Source organism: Mobula hypostoma, chromosome 12 (genome assembly GCF_963921235.1).
Source record: "Mobula hypostoma chromosome 12, sMobHyp1.1, whole genome shotgun sequence".
NCBI classification, from domain to species: domain Eukaryota; kingdom Metazoa; phylum Chordata; class Chondrichthyes; order Myliobatiformes; family Myliobatidae; genus Mobula; species Mobula hypostoma.
The window spans coordinates 56,043,704-56,066,715 of record NC_086108.1 but is presented as its reverse complement, the minus strand read 5'-3'; the positions used below and the strand labels follow the sequence as shown (position 1 = coordinate 56,066,715).

Sequence of the window (23,012 nt, the reverse complement as noted above, 5' to 3'; positions counted from 1 at the left end):
CTTGTCCTGCATATCTTTTCTGAATTTATCCCTTTCACCTTAAAAGTGCGGCCTTTGGTACTGGTCACATCATACTGGAGAAAAATAAACTGGGCATCTGTACTATCTATGCCTCTCACAATTGTATAAACTTCTATTACATCCCCGTCTACCTCTGCCGCTCCAGAGAAAACAACACAAGTTGTACAATCTCTCCTTACAGTAATCACCCTCTAATCCAGATATCGTCCTGGTAATCTTCTTCTGTGCCTTCTCCAAAGCCTCTACATCCTTCCTATAATGGAGCAACTGATACTCCAGATACCGCCTGACTAGAGTTTTTAGTGGCAACATAACCTCCTGATTCTTGAACTCAGTTCTTTGACTAATAAAGCCAAACATGCGATTTGGCTTCTTAATCGCCCTTTCAACTTGTGCAGCTTCTTTCAGGGAGCCATGAACTTGGATCCCAGGATCCCTCTGTACTTCAACACTGTTAAAAGTCCTGCCATTAATATTGTATTCTTTCTTTACATTTGATTTCCCCAAGTGCAATGCTTCACATTTGCCAGGTTTAACTCCATCTGCAATTTTTCTCCCAATATCTGCAACTGATCTACATCCCGCTGTATCCTTTTGCAGACTTGTAAAGTACCCATAACACTACCAATCTTCATGTAGCCTGAAAACTTACTAACCTACCCATTTACATTTTCATCCAGGTCTTTCCCTCTTACTGGAACTCTACTCTGTGCAGCTGACCTTTAAGTGCCCTCCATTTGGGTCTTGCCAAAAAACAACTCTTCCTAATTAAGTCTTCCTAGTTCCTGTCTAATATACTTGCAATTTTCCCTGCTCCAAATTAATACACTCCCTTAAAATTGATATTTCTCTTTATATATAGCTATCTTAAAAATTAAGGAGTTGTAATTACTATTCCTTAACCATTCTCCCATTGAAAGATCAATCACCTGGCTTGGCTAATGACCCAACAAAGTAAGGTCATTTCTCTCCCAGTACTATATACATATTGATTTAAGAAACCCTCCTGGATACCCCTTGCAAATTTTGCCCCAACTACACTCTTAGCATTGAGGAGGTACATAGGGAAGTTATTTTGTTTTTACATCTTTTTACACCTTTCCCTACCTGTCTGCATATCTGTTCTTCAAAGCCCCAATGACTATTGGGAGTTCTGTAATATAATCGTGTCAGAGTTATTGCTTCTTTCTTATCTTTGAGTTTTACCCTCAGTGAATAAACCCTTTCTGGCCGTCATATAAAACCTATAAAGAATGTTGATTTATGATGCACAGTGGAAAAAAAACAGGAACTCCAATTTCAAAGCAGTGACAAGTAATTGCAAAAAATATTCAAATATATTTAAAGCTAGAAATAAAATTATTTATTTAATTACAGTAAAAGCAATTTCCATCAATAATTTTAGAGCATTCATTAATAGTCCAACTATTCACTACTTCGTTGCGTTTTCACCTTTCAATGAGATGGATGGGCTTGGTGCAGTGATATCAGCTTCTCAACATCAGGCTGAATGTCACTCAGGAGCAGTCTCAGATGTAATCCCAGTCGGCTCCATCATGGGCATTAGCCTCCCCAGCATCCTGGACACCGTCAAAAGGCAATGTCTTAAACTAGCAGTATCCATCATTAAGGGGCCCCATCATCCAGGACATACCCTCTTCTCATTAATACCACCAAGGTAGAGATACAAGAGCCTGAAGACATGCACTCAACATTTCAGGAACAACTTCTTCCCCTTCGACATCAGACTTCTGAACCCACGGATGCTACCTCAGTAATTTTTTTTCTCTTTTTCCACTACTTATCTAATTTAATTTTTTTAATATTAAATTACGAGGACACTCAGTCCTCATTTATAGTCATTTAGAAATGCATGCATTGAGAAATGATACAATGTTCCTCCAGTATGATATCACAGAAACACAGGACAGACTAAGACTAAAACTGACAAAAACCACATAATTATAACATATAGTTACAACAGTGCAAAGCAATACCGTAATTTGATAAAGAAAAGACCATGGGCACAGTAAAAAAAGTCTCAAAGTCCCGATAGCCCAACATCTCACGCAGACGGTAGAAGGGAGAAACTCTCCCGCCATGAACCTTCAGCGCTGCAAACTTGCCGATGCAGCACCCTGGAAGCACCCGACCACAGCCGACTCTGAGTCCGTCCGAAAACTTTGAGCCTCTGACCAGCCCTCCGAGACAGAGCACTGAGCACCATCTCTGCCGAGCGTTTCGATCCTGCCCCGGCCGCCGAGCAACAAGCAAAGCCAAGGACTCGGGGCCTTCCCCTCCAGAGATTCAGGATCACACAGTAGCAGCAGCAGTGAAACAGGCATTTCAGAAGTTTCACCAGATGTTCCTCCGTACTCTCACGTCCGTCTCCATCAAATCAGGATTGTGCACGGCACCCTACTTGACAGATATTCATTCTGGAGTGGCCGCTGCATGCTGCATCGTGCCACCATCTTCTCCTTCTCCTATGTGTTTGTTATTGTAATTTGTAGTTTTTAATTATTATGCATTACTGCTGCAAAACAACAGATTTCAGGACGCATGTCAGATTCTGATTCTGATCCCCATGTTTAATAATTGCTGTGGAATAAGTGACCACATTGAAACCATGCTCTATTAAATATGATGTTGAAAGGGCAATAAAAAAATACCTTGAGCCTTTTGTACAGTGCAGGATAATGTTCAGAGATTTCCTTCTGCAACTAAAAGTTCAGATAATGATTTTTTGAATCTCAGCGTCAGCTCAAATCATTTTGTAGAGAGGTTCTTCCTCCATCTTTCCTGTTAATTCATCATTAAAAGTATTCAGGAATGAATTTATTACCCAATCTGGAATTTCGATAGAGAGAAGATCCTGGAATATTTCTGACATGTCTTTATGCAGCTCACTCAGTTGGTTACTATAGACTTGAAGACCACCATCTGGTATTCTTTCTTTTTCTGCCAAATCAGTGAGGCTTGGAAATTGGAAAAATAATTGTGAAGGCCACTGTTGCACTTAAACAGGGATAGCTGGCTTTGATAAAATTGACGTCATTTCTTTGTAATTGAAGACTGATTTCATTAAACTTTGTGAATAAATCTGACAAATATGTTAGGTCATGCTCTTGGGTTGATTACTGAATGAAACACTTGAGTCTTCAGTGAATTTCTTCACACTTTCAAATAGTGCATAAAAAGTGTCTCAGGTAGTTTCCTTTTGAGAGCCACCTGACTTGTGTGTGCAACAACTAGTGTTCGAACTGTTTATCATTCTCAATACAAAGTTCTCAAAATAGTTGAGAATTGAGAGCATGGGACATGATTTTATTTACTGCTGTGATAACAGTATTTAATGACTTGTGCAGCCAATCACTTAGGGGTTTTATGACAAGTTGTCTGTGAATTACACAGTGAATGGTAAATATATTAGGTACAGCATTTTTCAAGGACATAATAACCCCATAGTGGTGTCCTGTCATTGATGATGCCCTGCCAATTTGTTGCACAAGCAAGAATGTTCATGAGTGCGATGTTCTTCTCTTTAAAAATTGTTCAACAACCTAAAATATTGACTCCCCCTTCATAACATCCTCTTGCAAGTAACATCTCTTGAACCATGCTTTCATCTTTTACTAAGCAAACTTAACCAAGAAGTAAAGATTCGTTGCCTGGCAAAGTCGACTCATTCAACTGCAGAACAAATTCTGTTGTCCTAAGTATGTTGCACAACGTGCATTTTTAGATACTTGACCTATTCATCTTTGAACAGAGTTGTCACTGAGTGGAATCACTTCAATTATTTGGTCTGGTGACTAATGAAAAATTGTACTTAGAACCTCCCTTACTGCTGGCAGAATTATTTCTTCTCTAATAGTATGGGGCTTTCCAGATTTATCAGTGAGCACTTAAATATATGAAGTATGCATACCACCACTCCTTAGTTGTGAACTATTGCCTAACATGTTTTGAAGTACTTTCCATTTCCGGATACTTTCACAAAATAACTTAAGATAAAACAAAGGGTCTCAGCCTGAAACGTTGACTGTGCTTCTTCCTATGGATGCTGTCTGGCCTGCTGCGTTCCACCAGCATTTTGTGTGTGTTACTTGAATTTCCAGCATCTGCAGATTTCCTCATATTTGCGAAGATTCTTGTCTGTTTTATGAGAGTGTATTCTCTTGAAATGTTCAAGGATCCTGGATGACTTCATTGCCTCATTTGAAAAACCTTTTTCACACTATGAACATATTGGCTGTGGTTGATTGCTTGGTGTTGGTATAACTCCATATTTCAGGTACTCCACACTATACTGTCTACACTTCTTTTTCATTGGTCTGCTTCTGCTATTTTCATTATGGATTAAAAACAACCATCAATTACCACCTATTGTATAAGTCCAAACTCAAACACTGCGATCAATAAGGGGCAAAGTTCTGATGTCACAATAGCTCAGGCAAAACCTGACTCTCTGCCCTGAAGGTACATAAAGTGGGGTAGCAATATCTTGGTTGGGCTGTGGGCTAGAGGAGAGCAGTCAAGACCATTCAACAGGGCAGATTTTGAAAATTACCTCATTGAATTCAACCAAATTCTCCCCAATTCACAGGAATTGTGTCACTGCATGATTGGAGTATGGGAATCATACAAGTTAACACTGTTCTACAGCAGTAAAGGCAATAATGTGTGTACTGGGCTCAGAAATAACACATTTTTTTCAGTCCAGATTTCTCATGATTTGCCAAATACAGAAGTGTCACATTGCTTTTCAACAACTATAATGAACTTCGAGCAAAGTCTAAGAGTTGGTGGGTTAGCAAAAAATGAGGTGACTATGTGATAATTGTAATTAATTATGAGTGCTTGGATTAAGTAAGTCATTTCTTAAATTAAGCCTGTAATCCCTCAGCTACTCCCCTTGCTACCGAGCGCCTCCCCACTGCACCCTTCATCTTTATCACCCCTTAGAAAGTCCCACTGCTCTGGGGGGGGGGGGCGGAGTGATACTGCCACTTTGGGAACCACTGTGTTACACCCTGTGACATTTATCTATCTGTAACTCCACTTTGAGTGAACCATGTACTTGTACTTCTCAGCCCTGTTCTGCAACACTCCCCAGGACCCTACCATTTCCTCTAAACTATAAACGACCCAAGACAACTTCATTAGTGAAGGTTCTAGAAATAATGACCATTGAGAAATTTACCAGACATTTGGATAACGTGGGTTAATTAGAGAAAGCCTGACCAGAGTTGTTGAAGGCAAATCCTGTCTAACTAACTAATGACAGCATTTTGAGGAACTATTTGAGGGCCAATGAGAGAAATGTAATTGTATAGGACTCCAAACAGCAGATGATAAGATGTCATCTAAATCTCTTATCACCAAGAACAAAACCTATGAAGCACAGGAGACAATCATGGCATGGATAAAAAACATTGGTTAAATGAGTTTCTTTTTGGTTTGGAAAAAGGTGTATGGTGAGCTTCCCCGGAGATGACGAATGATGTCCTGGACTTGGGTGGATGGAGCACAATTTCCACATTTGCAGATGACACCAAACTTAGAGGAATAGAGAGCTGAAAAATGGCTATTAATTGACTTCAAGGAGATACAGGTAGGCTAAAACTAAATTTAGATGAATTTAAATGCTGAACAATGTCCAGTGTTACATTTTGATAAAAATTAGAATAAAAAATGTTGGTATAAATGCACAGGATCAACTAAAATGAGTGCAAGAATAGAGAAATATGAGGAAATTTGTTGATGGTAGTAATGCACATTGAGAAAGTGGTCAGTAGAGTACTGATACTGAACTTTATAAATCAACATATAAAACATATGAGTAAGAAATAATTTGCAAGAGTGGTCTGGCCACAACTGGAGTAATGAAAAGCTATTGTGAGAAACTACCAATAGTCTATCCCACTGTTAGAAGACTATTCAACCATTCCCTACTTGGTTAATATGGACTCTCGACCTCACAATCTACCTCTTGTTCAAAGTTCGAAGTAAATTTTATTATCAAAGTACATGTATGTCACCATATACAACCTAAGATTCATTTTCCTGCAGGCATACTCAGCAAATCTATAGAACAGTAACTATAACAGGATAAGTGGAAGATTAGTCAGAGTGCAGAAGACAACAAACTGTGTAAATACAAATACAAATAAATAGCTATAAATAATGAGAACATGACATAATGAAATAAAGAGTCCTTGAAGTGAGATTATTAATTGTGGGGACATTTCAATGACAAGCATATGTAGTTATTCCCTTTTATTCAGAGCACGATGGTTGAGGGGTGGTAATTATTCTTGGATCCAGTGATGTGAGTCCTGAGGCTCCTGTACCTTCTACCTGATGCAGCAGCGAGAAGAGAACTTGGCCTGGGTAGTCACACTCCTGCACCTACATCTCCTCCCTCACCATGATTCAGAGCCCCAAACAGGTGAGGTGTGTTGGATCCAACTGTTAAATGTTAATTATCATTTTGTTGCAGTTTAACAACTGATTATCCCCATGTATTTTAAGTAGCTCTTATATGCATGTCAGTTTAATATGTATAGCAATTTAATATGCCTCTAGTGGCTAAGCAAAGTATAATTCTGAAAGGTTCTCTGTACTTCAGTAAGTGAATAAGTGTACTCTCATTGGTTAATTTAACTGCGGTATTGAATAAATCATTTCTAATTGGTTTACTCTTATCTATAGATTTGAATGGAATTTTTATACCCAAAGATTAGGAAAATAACTGTTTTATGCTATGTGCCATCGTTAGTTTCTCTCTTCTTCAAGTAGCAGTGACCCTCTGTCACTGTTCTGTTCCTATTCTCTTTGTTCTATCAACTCTTAACAAAATGATCATGAAGCAACATGTTTATGCCTTGATCTTGATTTCTAAAAGAACCTTGGATTAAAATACCAGAATTCAACAGGTGACACTTCATTTGCAAGTCTATTGGAGTTGTCCATTGTATCCGATGCTCCTGGTGTAGCCTCTCCTACATCAGAGAGACCTGACATAGATTTGGGGACTGGTTTGTCAATCACCTTTGCTCTATCTGCCACAAAACGTAAGATCTTTTGATGGCCACTATATCAATTCAGCTTCATATTCCCATTCCAAAATGTCTGTCCATGGCCTCCCCTACTGCCCATTGAGGCCAAGTTGGAGGAACAAAACCTCATATTCTGTCTGAGTAGCCCCCAACTTGATGACATGAACACCGGTTGCTCTAACTTCTGGTAAATACCCCCTTCCCCATCTTTCTTTTTCCATTCCCCTTTCTGGTTATCCTCTTGATGCTTCCCTTTTCTTCTCCTGCCCATCACCTCCCTGCTCCTTTCCTTTCTTCCATGGTCCATTGTCTTCTCCTGTTAGATTTCTTATTTTTAGTCCTTTACCCTTTCACCTATCATCGTCTAACTTCTTCCTTCATCCCCTCACCTCATCTCACATATCACTTACCAGCTCGTACTCCTTCCCTTCCCTCACCTCCGCATTCTGTCTTCTGCCCCTTCTCTTTCCAATCCTGTTGGAGGATCTTGGGCAAAAACATTGACTCTTTGTTCCCTTCCATACCTGCTGCTGCTGCTGCCTGATTTGCTGAGTTCCCCCAACACTTCGTATGTACTGCCAAAGGGAAATAAATTTCAGATTCCCACACAGTGAAATAAGAGGAAGGAGGACATGCTAGGACTAGTTAAAATAAAAGAAAACTTGAAATTAAGGAACAGGAATAAGAGCTTCTACTCTGAAAGTTACGTGACAACTTTTTATTCATGCTAACAAACAAACCATAGCAAAAATTCTATTGAAGTAAAACCAGCAAGGAACATTGTTAATGCGTCACATCTGTCCTTGATCTGTAATGAACTAACAAAAAAAATTCTGGTACGATCACTGTTAGCTTCTGGAAAATCTCACATTGTATTTGTTTATTATAATAGGGTTTTCATGGGCATTCCACCTGATGGGAATGAAGGAAAGCATCTTATTCTAAGCTAAATTTCTCAGTATTACGATTTAATTGAAGGATATAAAAGAAATAATTAAATCCATGACCACTTACAAAATTGTGCAGTTTGAATTCCTAAGGTAGGTAATGCTAACTCTTAAATCAGGATTGTAGTTGCTGTGAAGCTATAGAAGTGGGAAGCTACCTCATTCATGAGGAGCCACTAGATGCCTGGACTTCAGTTATAAAGATTAGAGCCAAATGACCTCCCCCTGCACTGGTATCCCCTAGCCTTGTTTAACGTGTTTGTACGCACCTTCATTAGGGAGGAGATAAATCACTGTGCAAGGAAAGGCAACACTAAACCAGGACTTCAAAATCTTGAGGCAGGCAAGTGTTACATTTTGTTCTTAAGATTTATTTTTAATAAATGTGCATTTAGAGTCACATTGCTATTTAGATAATATTGCACCTAATGAAACAGTGCTACTGTGCTAGGTGATTATAATTAGTATATGATGATATACCCTAAGGTGTACTGTGCATGATTTGCCATTTCTGGTGATATAATACAGTAGCTATGTATTATTTGTTTATTAGGTCTGGCAATTGGAATAAAAAGGCTGATTGCAACTTCTGGCAATCTGTGATCATAATTAATCAGTCATTCATTCCACGTTCTGCTGAATTTTTCCACTGAAACATGGAAGGCAACCAATCTCTTATCACTTTTTTTTCTGCAGCTGCCAACACTTAGTCACGGCCTGACTGTATTTTTAAACTGAATAACCAAAGTGAATAGCGTCACCGAAATTGAAAAGAGTAAACAAATTATGAACCAAACAATTCAATTATTATTGAACGATTAATACTAATGAATGGTTTTACAGATGATCAAATTCTGTTAAAAATCTGATTATAACTTATTCATTGTTTTTTATTTGCCTTATTTTTATTTTATTTTCACATGTAACAGTGTCTTGGATTTAGTCCTTCTTCAAATTGGGTTCCAAAGATTGAAGAAATATTTTTCCACTAAAAATAAAATGTGGTTAATATATTCAAGGAATATTGATTACAAATGGTACAATAGATGTGTGGTCATGAGCCAAAAGTATATTTCTACAGTCTCCTGTACTTCAATAATTATTTTTATTAATTATAAATTTATTATAATTATTAATCAATTTCCTGTATCGTGGGGTTGCTTTGTCTGGTGGTACAGGGTTTGAGTGATGTTCAGGGAACATAAATTGGTGGGACATCTGTCAAACTGCACACAGATCTGTCACTGTCTATTGTGTTCTTGGAAGCTGATCTAAGATGCTTTGATTCAGGTTCAGATTCAGATTTGGTTCAAAATGAGAGTTGCTTGCAAATATAAAAGTATATCAATTAAGAACAGATTCTTTCACATTTTGCAAAGATGCTCTACTTGACAAACTTGTTCAGTATTGTGCTACCTGTTGGAATCTGAACTACAAGCAACTGTTATCTCTGGCAATCTTCTAACCATTGTAATGAATATTATCCCAAACTTTCAATCTTATTGATACCTACCTACCAGAAGGTATATCAGCAGTATCAGTTACTCTGCAGTTCACAGGAGTCGCACTGGCGACTGGTAAGTTATGCACTGGCCTGCATAACATCAGAAAAAGCTGCAGAGACTTGTAAGCCAGGTATATCGTTGGTACTAGGCTCCCCACCATTGAGGACATTTTCACAAGGCAATGCCTCAAGAAGGTGGCATTCATCATTAAGGTCTCACATCACCCAGGAACAGGAGCCTGTAGAACCATACTCAAAGTTTTAGGAACACTTTCTTCCCCTCTGCCGTCAGATTACTGAACAGTCAATGAACACTAACTCACTATTTTGCTATCTTTTTGGATGGCTTATTATTTTTTATAGTATTTCTTATGGTAACTTGTAATAAGCTGTATCGGCCCTTGTACCCTTCCCTTGGATAACATCGGTGGCATGGAGAGGGAGGGGCAACTGCCGGTCTTCCATACAACCTTGCCCAGGCCTGCGCCCTGGAAACCTTCCAAGGCACAAATCCATAGTCTCACGAGACTAACAGATGCCTACTAACTCGTAATAACTCTGTAATATATTGCACTGTACTGCTGCCACAAAACAAATCTCACAACATTCTGTATGTCAGTGATAATAAGCCTGATTCTGATTCTATTATGCTGTACTGGATTTTGCAAAGCACAAAATATTTTGGATAGCATTCATCAAGTGATTAGTGAACACCAAAACAAAACCATGTAGATTAGGCATGATTTATGGCTGGTAACCAGAATGCCCTTTATTCAGAGATTGAGGAAGATCCAGCTTACAGTCTTCACCTTTGTTTTATAATACCTCCAAACAACAGCTAACCTAAAATACAATTGGCCCATGCATCCAAAAGAATGATGATTCATTTCAAATAATTTGTAGTAGTATTTTCTATCCCCTGTTAGATGAAAGTTCATCTAAAAGAGATGACAGTCTTAGCTATGCCGTGGAGAACCCTCTACCCAGAGCCAGGTGCAGAATTATGTAATGCCCGCAGGACTCTGAGAAGGCTCACACCCTCCTCCAATCAGAGAAACAAGAAAGTCTGCAAATGCTGGAAACCTGGAGCAACACACAAAATGCTTGAGAAAATTAGGGGGTCGGGCAGCATCTATATATAGAGGGAAATGGTTAATTGACCTTCTGGGCAGAGATCATTCATCAGACCAGGGTACAATGCATCTCAGCAGACCCTAAGAATCTATCCACCATTAAACCTGTTAAGGCAGCTAATCCCTTTTTTTAGTGATAACATGTTCCGGAATTTCACCTTCTCCCTGCCGGAGTTCTCGAACTATAGATTCTCTCCAGGTTAAGGGCAGCCCATACATACAAGCAGGTGTCTGGTAGACTGGCAGGATGGATTTGCCAGCCGCTACACGGCTGAAGCTATTTTCCACCATTGGTTCTTTGCCATGTTTCTGACTTGTGAAATGTTCGGGCCACAGGTATAGCACCCTGCCGCAACCTGGGGAGGAGTTTTACAATGTCTCTCCTTATCCCTCAATTTCCTTAATAGCCAAAAATCTATTGATCTCTTTCTCTTACTTCTCAGGTCTCTTCTATTGGAACAGTGTCTGTTTTAATGAGATCACCTTTTATCTTTCCCGACTCTGAATGTTACCCCCTTGTTCAAAAAAAGGGCTTAATGTTAAATTCAGTAAAACCTGTCATTGTGAAGTGTGAGGAGAATAGAGGTAGATTCAGAGGGTTGTTGACAGGCTGGATAGTTGAGCAGGCGTGTGCATATAATAGACAATTGAGGGAAATGTGAGGTGATGCATTTTGGTGGGAAGAATGAGGAGAGGCAATATAGTGGCTGAAGGGCTTGTTACTGTCCTGTATTACTCTAAGTAGTAACTATTACTTCTTCCATGACCAAAGGTGAATTTCGCTCTCATGGTGTCAGCCACACCTTAGGTGGGAGCAGAATAATAAGTTTGACATTACCCTTGCCAGGGTAGTAAAGTCTTGACCCTGCTGACGAGAAGGATTGAAAATTTCTGCCAGTGTGGGAGAGCTAAAGACTCTGGGAGTCAATGCTCCTCAGAAGAATGCATTTCCCTTTCTAACCTATAACTTTAATGTCTCCAAACCTCTGATCCCTAAATGCACACTTGATGATGGAGAACAGGTAGTGTAGTTAGTGTGAAGCTTTACAGTGCTAGTGATCAGTGATCGGAGTTCAATTCCCACCATTGTTAGTACGTCCTCCCTATGACTGCTTGGGTTTCCTCTGGGTGCTATGTATTCCTCTCACATTCCAAAGGCATGAGTTAGGGTTAGAGTTAGTAAGTTGTGGGCTTGCTTCGTCAGTATCAGAAGCATGGAGACTCTTGTGGACTGCCCCAGCTCACCCTCATACTGTGCTGGTTGTTGACGCAAATGACACACTTCACTGTATGTTTCAATATTTTGATGTACGTGTGACAAATAAAACTAATCTTTAATCTTTATCATAGGAAATATCTATGACTGTTATCTTGATTAAATTGCATAGCAAAGTCTGATAATTAAAAGTGATACCATGAGACATTTACATACTTTGAACTTCTGATCATTTGCAGTTTGAAAACACATGTAAATAAGACTGAACCTACTGTACCTCAGCTCTAGTTGGTGAACTATTAACAGCACAGCTTCAATTTTTATAACTGCTTTGAAGTAGAAAAATAAGGCCAACTACAAAACCATCACCTCTAATTACAATGTCAATAATAAACTTAATATTGATAGTGCATTAAGATACCAACGAGGCTTCTCTGGTTACTTTGTATTTAGATGAGAGTGATGAGTACAGGTAAATGTCTTTATAATACTTCCCCTTAATATGTCAGGAATAATTTTTCACTGACAGACAACCCCAGAAGGGGCACTTTGTTTATCACACAAGAGAATGATAAATCTGACAGAAGTTGTTATTTAGACCAAACACTTACGTTGAATCAGTGTCTTTTTCTTTCTTCCGTATACCAAAAGCTTTCCTTGTACGTTTTCTCAATCCTGTTAAGTAAAACACAAAGTACGTGAGCCTGTCTTTAAACAGAATTTCAAAAGATCAATAGAAATACGTATTTCAGGTAAATAACAATTCATAGTTTCCTGATGCAAGAAACTAAGTAGAATTTACTCTTCCTATGCTATGTTTTATTCTGGTCCTATTTTGTCTTTTTCCAAATAACCATTCTTCTTCTAGACAATATGTGATGCAAGCCATCATCACAAATTTTAATCTGTCCTCATGAGATCTCAACAGGCTTGCAATGGACAGTGATTAAGAGTGTGAAACCTGGCAAATTCCTTCTATGCCTTGTCCAGGCAATTAAGGCAAATGGCTGACATTTTGAATAAAATCAGATGAGTTAGTTCTTCCACATTTCTGGATCTACAATGAATAAATGGACCAATGGGTGGCCAAATAATTTGTTCTTAAAATAAAACACTAAATAAAATTTAGCTTTTATAAGCTACATTTTTCCTTGTGCTCATAATGATCACTTTTTACAAAGAAAAAATACCTAAATAGTGCCTTGCAATTTTGCTGCTAACAGCATGCAATCAAAATCTACAGTATTGAGAGAACTTTGGTTCATAGAGAGTTCTCTGAGAAAATCTTGAAGGGGGTGTGTGAGGAAGAATCAGAAAGCTTATGCTGGGAAGAGGAGTTCATGTTTCTGAAGGGAACATATGGATAATATGTAAAAAGGAGTGCATATTAATTAAAATTCTATACTCTTGTGCCTCTGTCTTCAGAAGTTACTGAGACTGAGGTAGCTTTTATGTATTTCCTCCTTGTTTGTTCTGTGCTTAACACTTTCTATTTGATCAAGATAAAGAACTGACGGGCAAGAAGAACTGATGGACAGGAGAAAAGGAGCTAATGCAAATAAAGCCTAGAGAAAAAGAAAAACAAATGATGCAAACTTAATGAATGAGTTAAGGAGAAATAAATGGAGGGAGAATAGTAGACAGCAATGAAAGGCAGAGATAAACAGGAAAATAGATTGCAAGTGTGAAATTGGAGAGGATAATAAAGTAATTATTTAAAAGTAGTTACAATTATATTTTGGATGCTTAAGTACTCTGAGTTAGTTTGCTGTCACCCATTTCACCATGCAACACAATAAACGTACACTTCCCCACCACCCTGCCTCAGCCCCCCACCTGATCCCAAAGACGACAGCTGGGAATGAAGTTGGGATCTAACTGCAATTTTAAAAAAAATGTATTTTAAAGTTATGTATATTGAATGAAAAATTGCCAGCTAAATAAAAAAAACACATTGCCACAGCTTATAATGAAGAAAATTCTCTTGAAGCTTATTATCTTTTTGACGTAACAGATGGAAACAATTTGGAAATCCAGCTCCCTGGGTCTATCTCTGGTGCAGTTTCTCAGGACAGTAGGAAACTGCCCTGAGGATATTCACTTCTTAAAGATAAAAATAAATTTATTACTTTATTATTTTAAAGCATCTGCAATCTATTACTATAAAATACTTAATGCTTCTCAACAACAAAGAAGATAACAGAATACTTCTTTAAGAAAAAGACGAATGCAGATTTAAGATAAAGATCTCTCTATAACTCATGCTTTTTACTTGAATGAGGGCATGAATTATTACACATTCTCTCTTATGATTCTAGTCTTCACATACTAGTGATAATTCAGATTGTGTGAGATGATCATTCTGGTGCCATGTTTATAATATTTCCTAAGTACTTCAAAACAGCCATGCAAATCCTGAGGAAGGTCAATCTTATACTGCCTCAGTTAATTTAGAAACAAACTGGTAGGAGTTTAATTCGATTTTGGAATCTATAAAATGGAATATAGACATGAATTATTCTACAGATGTTATCTACATTCTGACTTAGAGAAATGATGTTGTACATAATCTAACTTTTGTTTCCCCAGCCCATCATTATAAGTTTTTTTCTAAAGAAATCTAGCTCTGGTTTCTGGAACAGGAATGAAAGCTCATTGAACACACTGATGGAAGTTTAATCATGTGATTAGACATAATTATCAACAATAATTTGTCAACATAATTACTGTATTTATCACATAAAGTTATGCCAGTTGGCTCATTGTGTTTCTTTAACAACCGTAGCAAAAGAGAATACTTAAAACAGAATGAAAGAACAGGAGGCCATTCAGGTTATGGGAAAACGATTGTGAAAAGGAATGTCACAGAGGACAGTAACACTAAGCAACCATGTTCAGGAGTCCTGAAGATTGTGTTACCCGGCTAGTGACAGAGTTAAAATGGTAACTCCTAGCAGATGAAGAATTTGAGCAAGTAGGGACAGATCCAGTTGCTGTATTTCTGTAGAAAACAGCAAAATAAGATGAATTAAAAATGGTCTTGATGAAAGAGTTTGAGGAGCCAGAGAAAAAGATTTTTAAAAAACACAACATCAAAGGTAACAATTCTTGGGTTACATTCTATGCCAAACACAGACTGCCTAGAAGAGAAAGGAGGAGACATGTAAAAAAAAAATCTGAAAAAAGAGGAGGAATTTCTATTCATGGGACACTGGCACCATTCCTAGGGAAAGTAGATCTATCCCTTTGCAGTGCACTGATCCTAGTAGATCCTCTAAGGCAATCAGACCAGGGCTATGAACTAATGAGGGGGTAGAGGGAGCTCTGGCAAAAGTAGTTTTTTAATCTGGGAAAGAAAATTTAAGGTTGTACACTATCCAGGTCAGACAGGCCCATCAGGAAATGAAAGAATTTATTAATATTGATAAGGTACTGGCAGCAATGTCACAGCTGGAGAAATATTAGGGATAAAATTAAATGTGCTATATCTGCAAGAATGGATCATTTATAACAAGATAGTTGCATTAGTTGCACCAAACAGCAAAGATAACGAAAGAAACAGCCTTTCATAATGAGGACTAGCACTAAAGTGCACAACTGTGTAGAAGCTCTCCAAACCTGTTTGATGTTCCAGAATGATCAAGGTTAGGAATACAATGTTTTTGCAACTTTTAGCAAAATGAAACGGAACAGGAAGTGGGTTAGTCTTGATTAACAATAGACAGTGTGGAACAGATCTTGGCTAGTAAAATCAAACCAAGCTACAAAATAATGAAGAAAAGAAAACACATTGAGTTGAACTGGATCCACGTTCCCAATCCCTGGATCAGGCCTTACACCTTAGTATTCAAAGGGTAGCCATCAGGTCACATGTGTTGCAACAAATTCAATCAATAAACAACTTTATGAAACACAATGGGGCAGGTGGGTGGAATTCCTAGGTCCTATCCCAGTTTGACGATGTGAAACTTTGCTTTGTACACACCTTTCATTTACTACATCTACACATTTCTGGATCACATCCTAACACATTTTGACCACAGCCAGCAATAAGGCCCGCTGTTCAATCACTTCTTTTATTTTAAAAGCTCACGCTTCCTAACTCAGTTCTTTGTTTTCAGAATCAGTCTGGTGGATCCCCTGCATTATCTCCCATATCTCACTTACCTTCCTGGTGTCAAGAAATACTGAGAGAGGAACATATGACTAAAACCCTTCATAGGGATGTTGTTGGACATATAGGGAAGAATAAACTACAGGGTACAGACAGATAACGAGGGAGGAGCAAACAGATTGGGATGGTGCACAGGAGTTGGCACTGACCTGATAGATCCAATGGCCTCCTTTTCTGTTTTTATTTTCTTTAAATGAAGCAAGTTGTTTCCAGTTTCATGCCTCAAGAAAGAGTAGCTGGCAAGAACATTATTATTGCCTGGAAGTGATCTGGCTTCTTCTTTTCATCATTTTAACGCAGAGCACCAACACAATGGTCTCAGTTTTAGAGTTGTGTGGTGACTGAAAAACTGGTGGCATTTGGCTGTGGTTGGCTCTGAAATATGACAGCACCTTCTAGAAGAAGCACATACAATCTTTGCTGCTGTTCATGATTCCCTGCTCTTCCACAGGAAGTGGTGACCTGCATCATTCTCCAGCTTAATCTCATGAGCCCAGAATTCTGATGGGAACATCAGACATTTACATACTTGTATCAAGATATAAAGTTACAAATGACCTTGCTGCTTGAAATGCACTCGAATTATTGTTATGTCTTTCTGAGGCATTAATTACTGTTTAGCAGTCTCGATAACCCACAAGTTCATTGAAATATTTGACTGTAGTTTCCTACATAGACAAAAATAATTAACTTCCTTTGTTTTTCTGATGAGTTGTTGATGTTATTTCAGTTTGTATCTTAAACCCGAGTTTGTTCCCGTCCTCTTATTTCACAATCTGTGAGAATTTTAAATTGCAGGCTAAAAATTGTAATTTTTGCTTTCTCTTTTGCAGAAAAGGAGATTTTTACCTAATTCAGTTGGCTGTTTCACTAATGATTTTGTTGAAAGCAGCATCTGTGTGCAGCAAAGGAAATTTTCACATCACTGTGATAACTAGACTCTAGTGGGTACCTCTTGGCAAGGGAGACACATTTTTACCACTATTCATAAAATAACAAGCTGGCATTCTTTAAAAAGCTGAATTGCAAAGATTGAAAGGCAGAGAAAGGATTAAAAGCGGAGAGAGATCAAAAGAGAAAGAGGTGAGAACCAAATGTAAGAAAAGGATCAGAACAAGAGGCAAGAGTGAAACAGACAGGAAAATACAAGGGAAAATAGACATGACAAGGATAAAGCAAATAAATGGTTAAAAAACTGGAGTGCAAAGTGGCAAAGGAAAAAAAGAGGAAAAGAAGGAAAAGAAAAGAGGAAACGATGCAGATATGTCAACAGGAAAGAAAAATCAGAAAACAGAGAACAGTTTGAATTTATCTTCCAGGGGTCATACTGGAATGGAAAATACAAGCCATCTAGAGAGTTATAAAAGCTAAGCCTGGATGAGTATCAAGAGTTTTGCACAATTGTGACAATTTATATCCAACCATGGGAAAATACTTTCAAATAACTAAATCTGGAGTTTGGAAGGATTTATTAACGGTGAACAAAGGGGAAATAAATTCTCCAGAGAGAAAATTCTGACTGAGACTAGACCATGAGGTACTACAGCTCCTCAACAATGTAATTGCTTCTAAAATAGCAAGCCACTTTCTGGGGCAAAACTGAGATATGGCCATTCTGTACTCCCGCTGCCAGTGACGTCCAAATCCATGTTTTAAAAACAATATGAAAACAAGCTGTCACAATTCTGCTGTTATTGGAAAGGGAGAAGAGATGTAGACATCCAGTTCATTGGCTCTTTATGCTTAACCACCTTTTCATTTTTAAATGCAAGTGGCCTGGGGATAATTACACCTGGCTCTGGGAGAAACCTAACAGCTGAAATCAAGCTAGAAGTGTTGAAGTAACCAAGTGAATATATTTACTTGACTGCTTGCAGGCAAGATCCTACTGGAGTGTTTCCATGTAGCGCGCAACTCTGCCAAGAAAGTATCAACAATTTCAACCACCCCTCTACTCAATCAGTCTGTTCTCCTCCTACAAACCCCTCACTGACTATCTATGTTCTCTACTACTCCTCTCCACCAATCTCCACACTCCCCCTCTCCACCAACCTGCTCTTGTAGACTTCAGCCCTGTGGAGCACACTGGCTACTGGAAAGGACTTCTGTCTCACCGTGGGTAGGGTGCTCAATAATAACAACCCAGCAGTCAGATTCAACAGGACATCCATTAACACCTTCTTCCATCACAACAGCATCCATGCATGGAACACTCCTCCAGAACAGCATTTTGCAGCTTCAATTCACATCTTAATATCATTTATTACTGATTTATTATTATTATTTGTTTTTCCTCTTTGTATTTGCACAGTTTGTCATCTTTTGCGCATTGGTTGTTTGTTTGCCTCTGTTTGTGTGCATTTGTCTATTGATTCCATTGTGTTTCTTTGTATCTATTGTGAATGCCTGCAAGAAAACCTCAGAGCAATATATGGTAACATATACGCACTTTGAATTTGAACTTTTCTTGCTTTTTACGTGCCTCCTTGCCTCAAAGTGCCTTTATCAGAAAGTTGCAGAATGAATTCCTTTCTTCAGCAAACTGATCTGCTTTGAGCCTCCTGATCTGAGTTAGTCTCCTGGATGAGCCTCACTGAGCAGGCAAACAAACCTCACTCACAGGAATATAGTGAGTATAAGATGGCAAAACCCAATGTTGGGGTAACACACACAAAACCCAGTCGCGACTTTTCTTTGTCTTTATCATGGAATCAAAGATTATACAGCAAGGAAAGAGATCACTTGGCCTACATTGTCCACACTGACCACAGGCACCCACTTGTATTAGCCTGATTTCACAGCACTTGGTCCATTGTCCTAAGTCAATTTCTCACTTAGACGTAGACATAGACATAGGCACACTTTACTGATCCCGAGGGAAATTGAGTTTCGTTACAGCTGCACCAACCAAGAATAGAACATAAATATAGCAATACAAAAACCACAAACGATCAGACAACAGTATGCAAAACTATGCCAGATGGAAATAAGTCCAGGACCAGCCTATTGGCTCAGGGTGTCTGACCCTTCACGGGAGGAGCTGCAAAGTTCAATGGCCACAGGCAGCAACAACCTCCCGTGACACCCAGTGTTGTATCTCGGTGGAATATGGCTGGAGTCCAACAGCAATATCTGGACTACAAACACGTTCCTCGATCGTAATATGACCAGGATCGCACCATCCGTTGTTAACCAGAACAGCAAGCCCCCAACTCCTTTACGCTTACCGCTCTCAGTGCACTTCCGGTTTAATTACTTCTTAAATAGGTCAGTAGCCCAGCTTCAATCTTTCTGCAAGACAGTTCATTCCAGACTCTTAACCCCCTCAAGGTGAAGAAGATTGAGATATAGGAAGGATGGCTTTTGAGCAGTTTTGGGCCTCTTATCTTAGAAAGGAAGTGCTGAAACTGGAGAGGGTTCAAAGGAGGTTCACAAAAATGATTCCAGAATTGAATGACTTGTCATATAGAAACATAGAAACATAGAAAATAGGTGCAGGAGTAGGCCATTCGGCCCTTCGAGCCTGCACCGCCGTTTATTATGATCATGGCTGATCATCCAATTCAGAACCCCACCCCAGCCTTCCCTCCATACTCCCTGACCCCGGTAGCCACAAGGGCCATAGCTAACTCCCTCTTAAATATAGCCAATGAACTGGCCTCAACTGTTTCCTGTGGCAGAGAATTCCACAGATTCACCAGTCTCTGTGTGAAGAAGTTTTTCCTAATCTCGGTCCTAAAAGGCTTCCCCTCTATCCTCAAACTGTGGCCCCTCGTTCTGGACTTCCCCAACATCGGGAACAATCTTCCTGCATCTAGCCTGTCCAATCCCTTTAGGATTTTATACGTTTCAATCAGATCCCCCCTCAATCTTCTAAATTCCAACGAGTACAAACCCAGTTCATCCAGTCTTTCTTCATATGAAAGTCCTGCCATCCAAGGAATCAATCTGGTGAACCTTCTTTGTACTCCCTCTATGGCAAGGATGTCTTTCCTCAGATTAGGGGACCAAAACTGCACACAATACTCCAGGTGTGGTCTCACCAAGGCCTTGTACAACTGCAGTAGTACCTCCCTGCTCCCGTACTCGAATCCTCTCGCTATAAATGCCAGCATACCATTCGCCTTTTTCACCGCCTGCTGTACCTGCATGCCCACTTTCAATGACTGGTGTATAATGACACCCAGGTCTCGTTGCACCTCCCCTTTTCCTAATCGGCCACCATTCAGATAATAATCTGTTTTCCTATTTTTGCCACCAAAGTGGATAACTTCACATTTATCCACATTAAATTGCATCTGCCATGAATTTGCCCACTCACCCAACCTATCCAAGTCACCCTGCATCCTCTTAGCATCCTCCTCACAGCTAACACTGCCACCCAGCTTCGTGTCATCCGCAAACTTGGAGATGCTGCATTCAATTCCGTCATCCAAGTCATTAATATATATTGTAAACGACTGGGGTCCCAGCACTGAGCCTTGCGGTACCCCACTAGTCACCGCCTGCCATTCTGAAAAGGTCCCGTTTATTCCCACTCTTTGCTTCCTGTCTGCTAACCAATTCTCCACCCACACCAATACCTTACCCCCAATACCGTGTGCTTTAAGTTTGCACACTAATCTCCTGTGTGGGACCTTGTCAAAAGCCTGTTGAAAATCCAAATATACCACATCCACTGGTTCTCCCCTATCCACTCTACTAGTTACATCCTCAAAAAATTCTATGAGATTCGTCAGACATGATTTTCCTTTCACAAATCCATGCTGACTTTGTCCGATCATTTCACCGCTTTCCAAATGTGCTGTTATCACATCCTTGATAACTGACTCCAGCAGTTTCCCCACCACCGACGTTAGGCTAACCGGTCTATAATTCCCCGGTTTCTCTCTCCCTCCTTTTTTAAAAAGTGGGGTTACATTAGCCACCCTCCAATCCTCAGGAACTAGTCCAGAATCTAACGAGTTTTGAAAAATTATCACTAATGCATCCACTATTTCTTGGGCTACTTCCTTCAGCACTCTAGGATGCAGACCATCTGGCCCTGGGGATTTATCTGCCTTCTATCCCTTCAATTTACCTAACACCACTTCCCTACTAACATGTATTTCGCTCAGTTCCTCCATCTCACTGGACCCTCTGTCCCCTACTATTTCTGGACGATTATTTATGTCCTCCTTAGTGAAGACAGAACCAAAGTAATTATTCAATTGGTCTGCCATGTCCTTGCTCCCCATAATCAATTCACCTGTTTCTGTCTGTAGGGGACCTACATTTGTTTTAACCAATCTTTTTCTTTTCACATATCTATAAAAGCTTTTACAGTCAGTTTTTATGTTCCCTGCCAGTTTTCTCTCATAATCTTTTTTCCCCTTCCTAATTAAGCCCTTTGTCCTCCTCTGCTGAACTCTGAATTTCTCCCAGTCCTCAGGTGAGCCACTTTCTCTGGCTAATTTGTATGCTTCTTCTTTGGAATTGATACTATCCCTAATTTCTCTTGTCAGCCACGGGTGCACTACCTTCCTTGATTTATTCTTTTGCCAAACTGGGATGAACAATTGTTGTAGTTCATCCATGCAACCTTTAAATGCTTGCCATTGCATATCCACCATCAATCCTTTAAGTGTCATTTGCCAGTCTATTTTAGCTAATTCACATCTCATACCTTCAAAGTTACCCCTCTTTAAGTTCAGAATCTTTGTTTCTGAATTAACTATGTCACTCTCCATCTTAATGAAGAATTCCAGCATATTATGGTCACTCTTACCCAAGGGGCTTCTCACGACAAGTTCGCTAATTAACCCTTCCTCACTGCTCAAAACCCAGTCCAGAATAGCCTGCTCTCTAGTTGGTTCCTCGACATGTTGGTTCAAAAAACCATCCCGCATACATTCCAAGAAAAACTCTTCCTCAGCACCTTTACCAATTTGGTTCACCCAATCTACATGTAGATTGAAGTCACCCATTATAACTGCTGTTCCTTTATTGCACACATTTGACCATTTGATGGCTCTGGGCCTGTATTCGCTGGAATTCAGAAAAATTAGGGGTGACCTCATTGAAAACTTATCAAATGGTGAAAGGCCTTGATAGAGTGGATGTGGAGAGGATGTTTCCTATGGTTGGAGAGTCCAAGACCAGAGGACCCAGCCTCAGAATAGAGGGGTGTCCTTTTAGAAAGGAGATGGGGAAGAATTTCTTTAGCCAGAGAGTGAAGAATCTGTGGAACTCTTTGCCACAGGCAGCTGAGGAGGCCAAACCTTTATGTATATTTAAGGCAGAGGTTGATAGATCCTTGTTTGGTCAGGGCCTGAAGGGATATGGGAGAAGGCAGGCGATTGGGTCTGAGAGGGAAATTGGAGATCAGCCAAGATGGAATGCCAGAGCAGACTTGATGAGCCAAATGGCCTAATTCTGCTCCTATATTTGATGGTCTAAGATCCCTAACATACACCCTCTGAATCACGTACTCCTTAGCATAAACATATTTCCTTAGTTTCATCTGCTTCTGATGTGTTAAAGTTTCCTGCAGCGTACCTGATCTATAACCCTCATAATTTTATATACCTCAACCATGATCCCTCTTCCCCTCCTCCACTGTAGGGAGAACAGACTAGCTTCTCCAGTCTCTCCCATCATTGAACTCCTCCATCTTAAGCAATATCCTGGAGCCTCTCTAGCATTGTCGCATAGGTTTAAAGAGAGGTGGAAACTATTTAAAGGGAATGTGAGGAGTAATTTATTTCTGCACAGGGAGTGTAAGGAAGGAGGTACCAGAGAACGTGGTAAAGGTGGATACAATTGCCATGTTTAAAAGATATTTGGACAATTATATTCATAATGAACGATTCCCATTTGCTGGTCAATTTGGTTGGCATGGATGAGTTAGACTGAAAGGCTTTCCTGAGAGCTGTGTAGTTCCATGACTGTGTCATTCTTCCTATACCTTAATG

General features: G+C 39.4%; 1 protein-coding gene across 9 annotated transcripts in view; it reads right to left on the bottom strand.

Annotated features, from left to right (window-relative positions):
- sgip1a (SH3GL interacting endocytic adaptor 1a) overlaps positions 1-23,012 on the bottom strand; it is a 265,636-nt gene that overhangs the window by 175,445 nt on the left and 67,179 nt on the right. For all 9 annotated transcript variants that reach the window (XM_063064170.1, XM_063064172.1, XM_063064168.1 and 6 more), the window contains one exon: positions 12,497-12,560. In XM_063064170.1, coding sequence (XP_062920240.1) covers positions 12,497-12,560 — 64 coding nt within the window. The remainder of the gene's footprint in view (positions 1-12,496; positions 12,561-23,012) is intronic.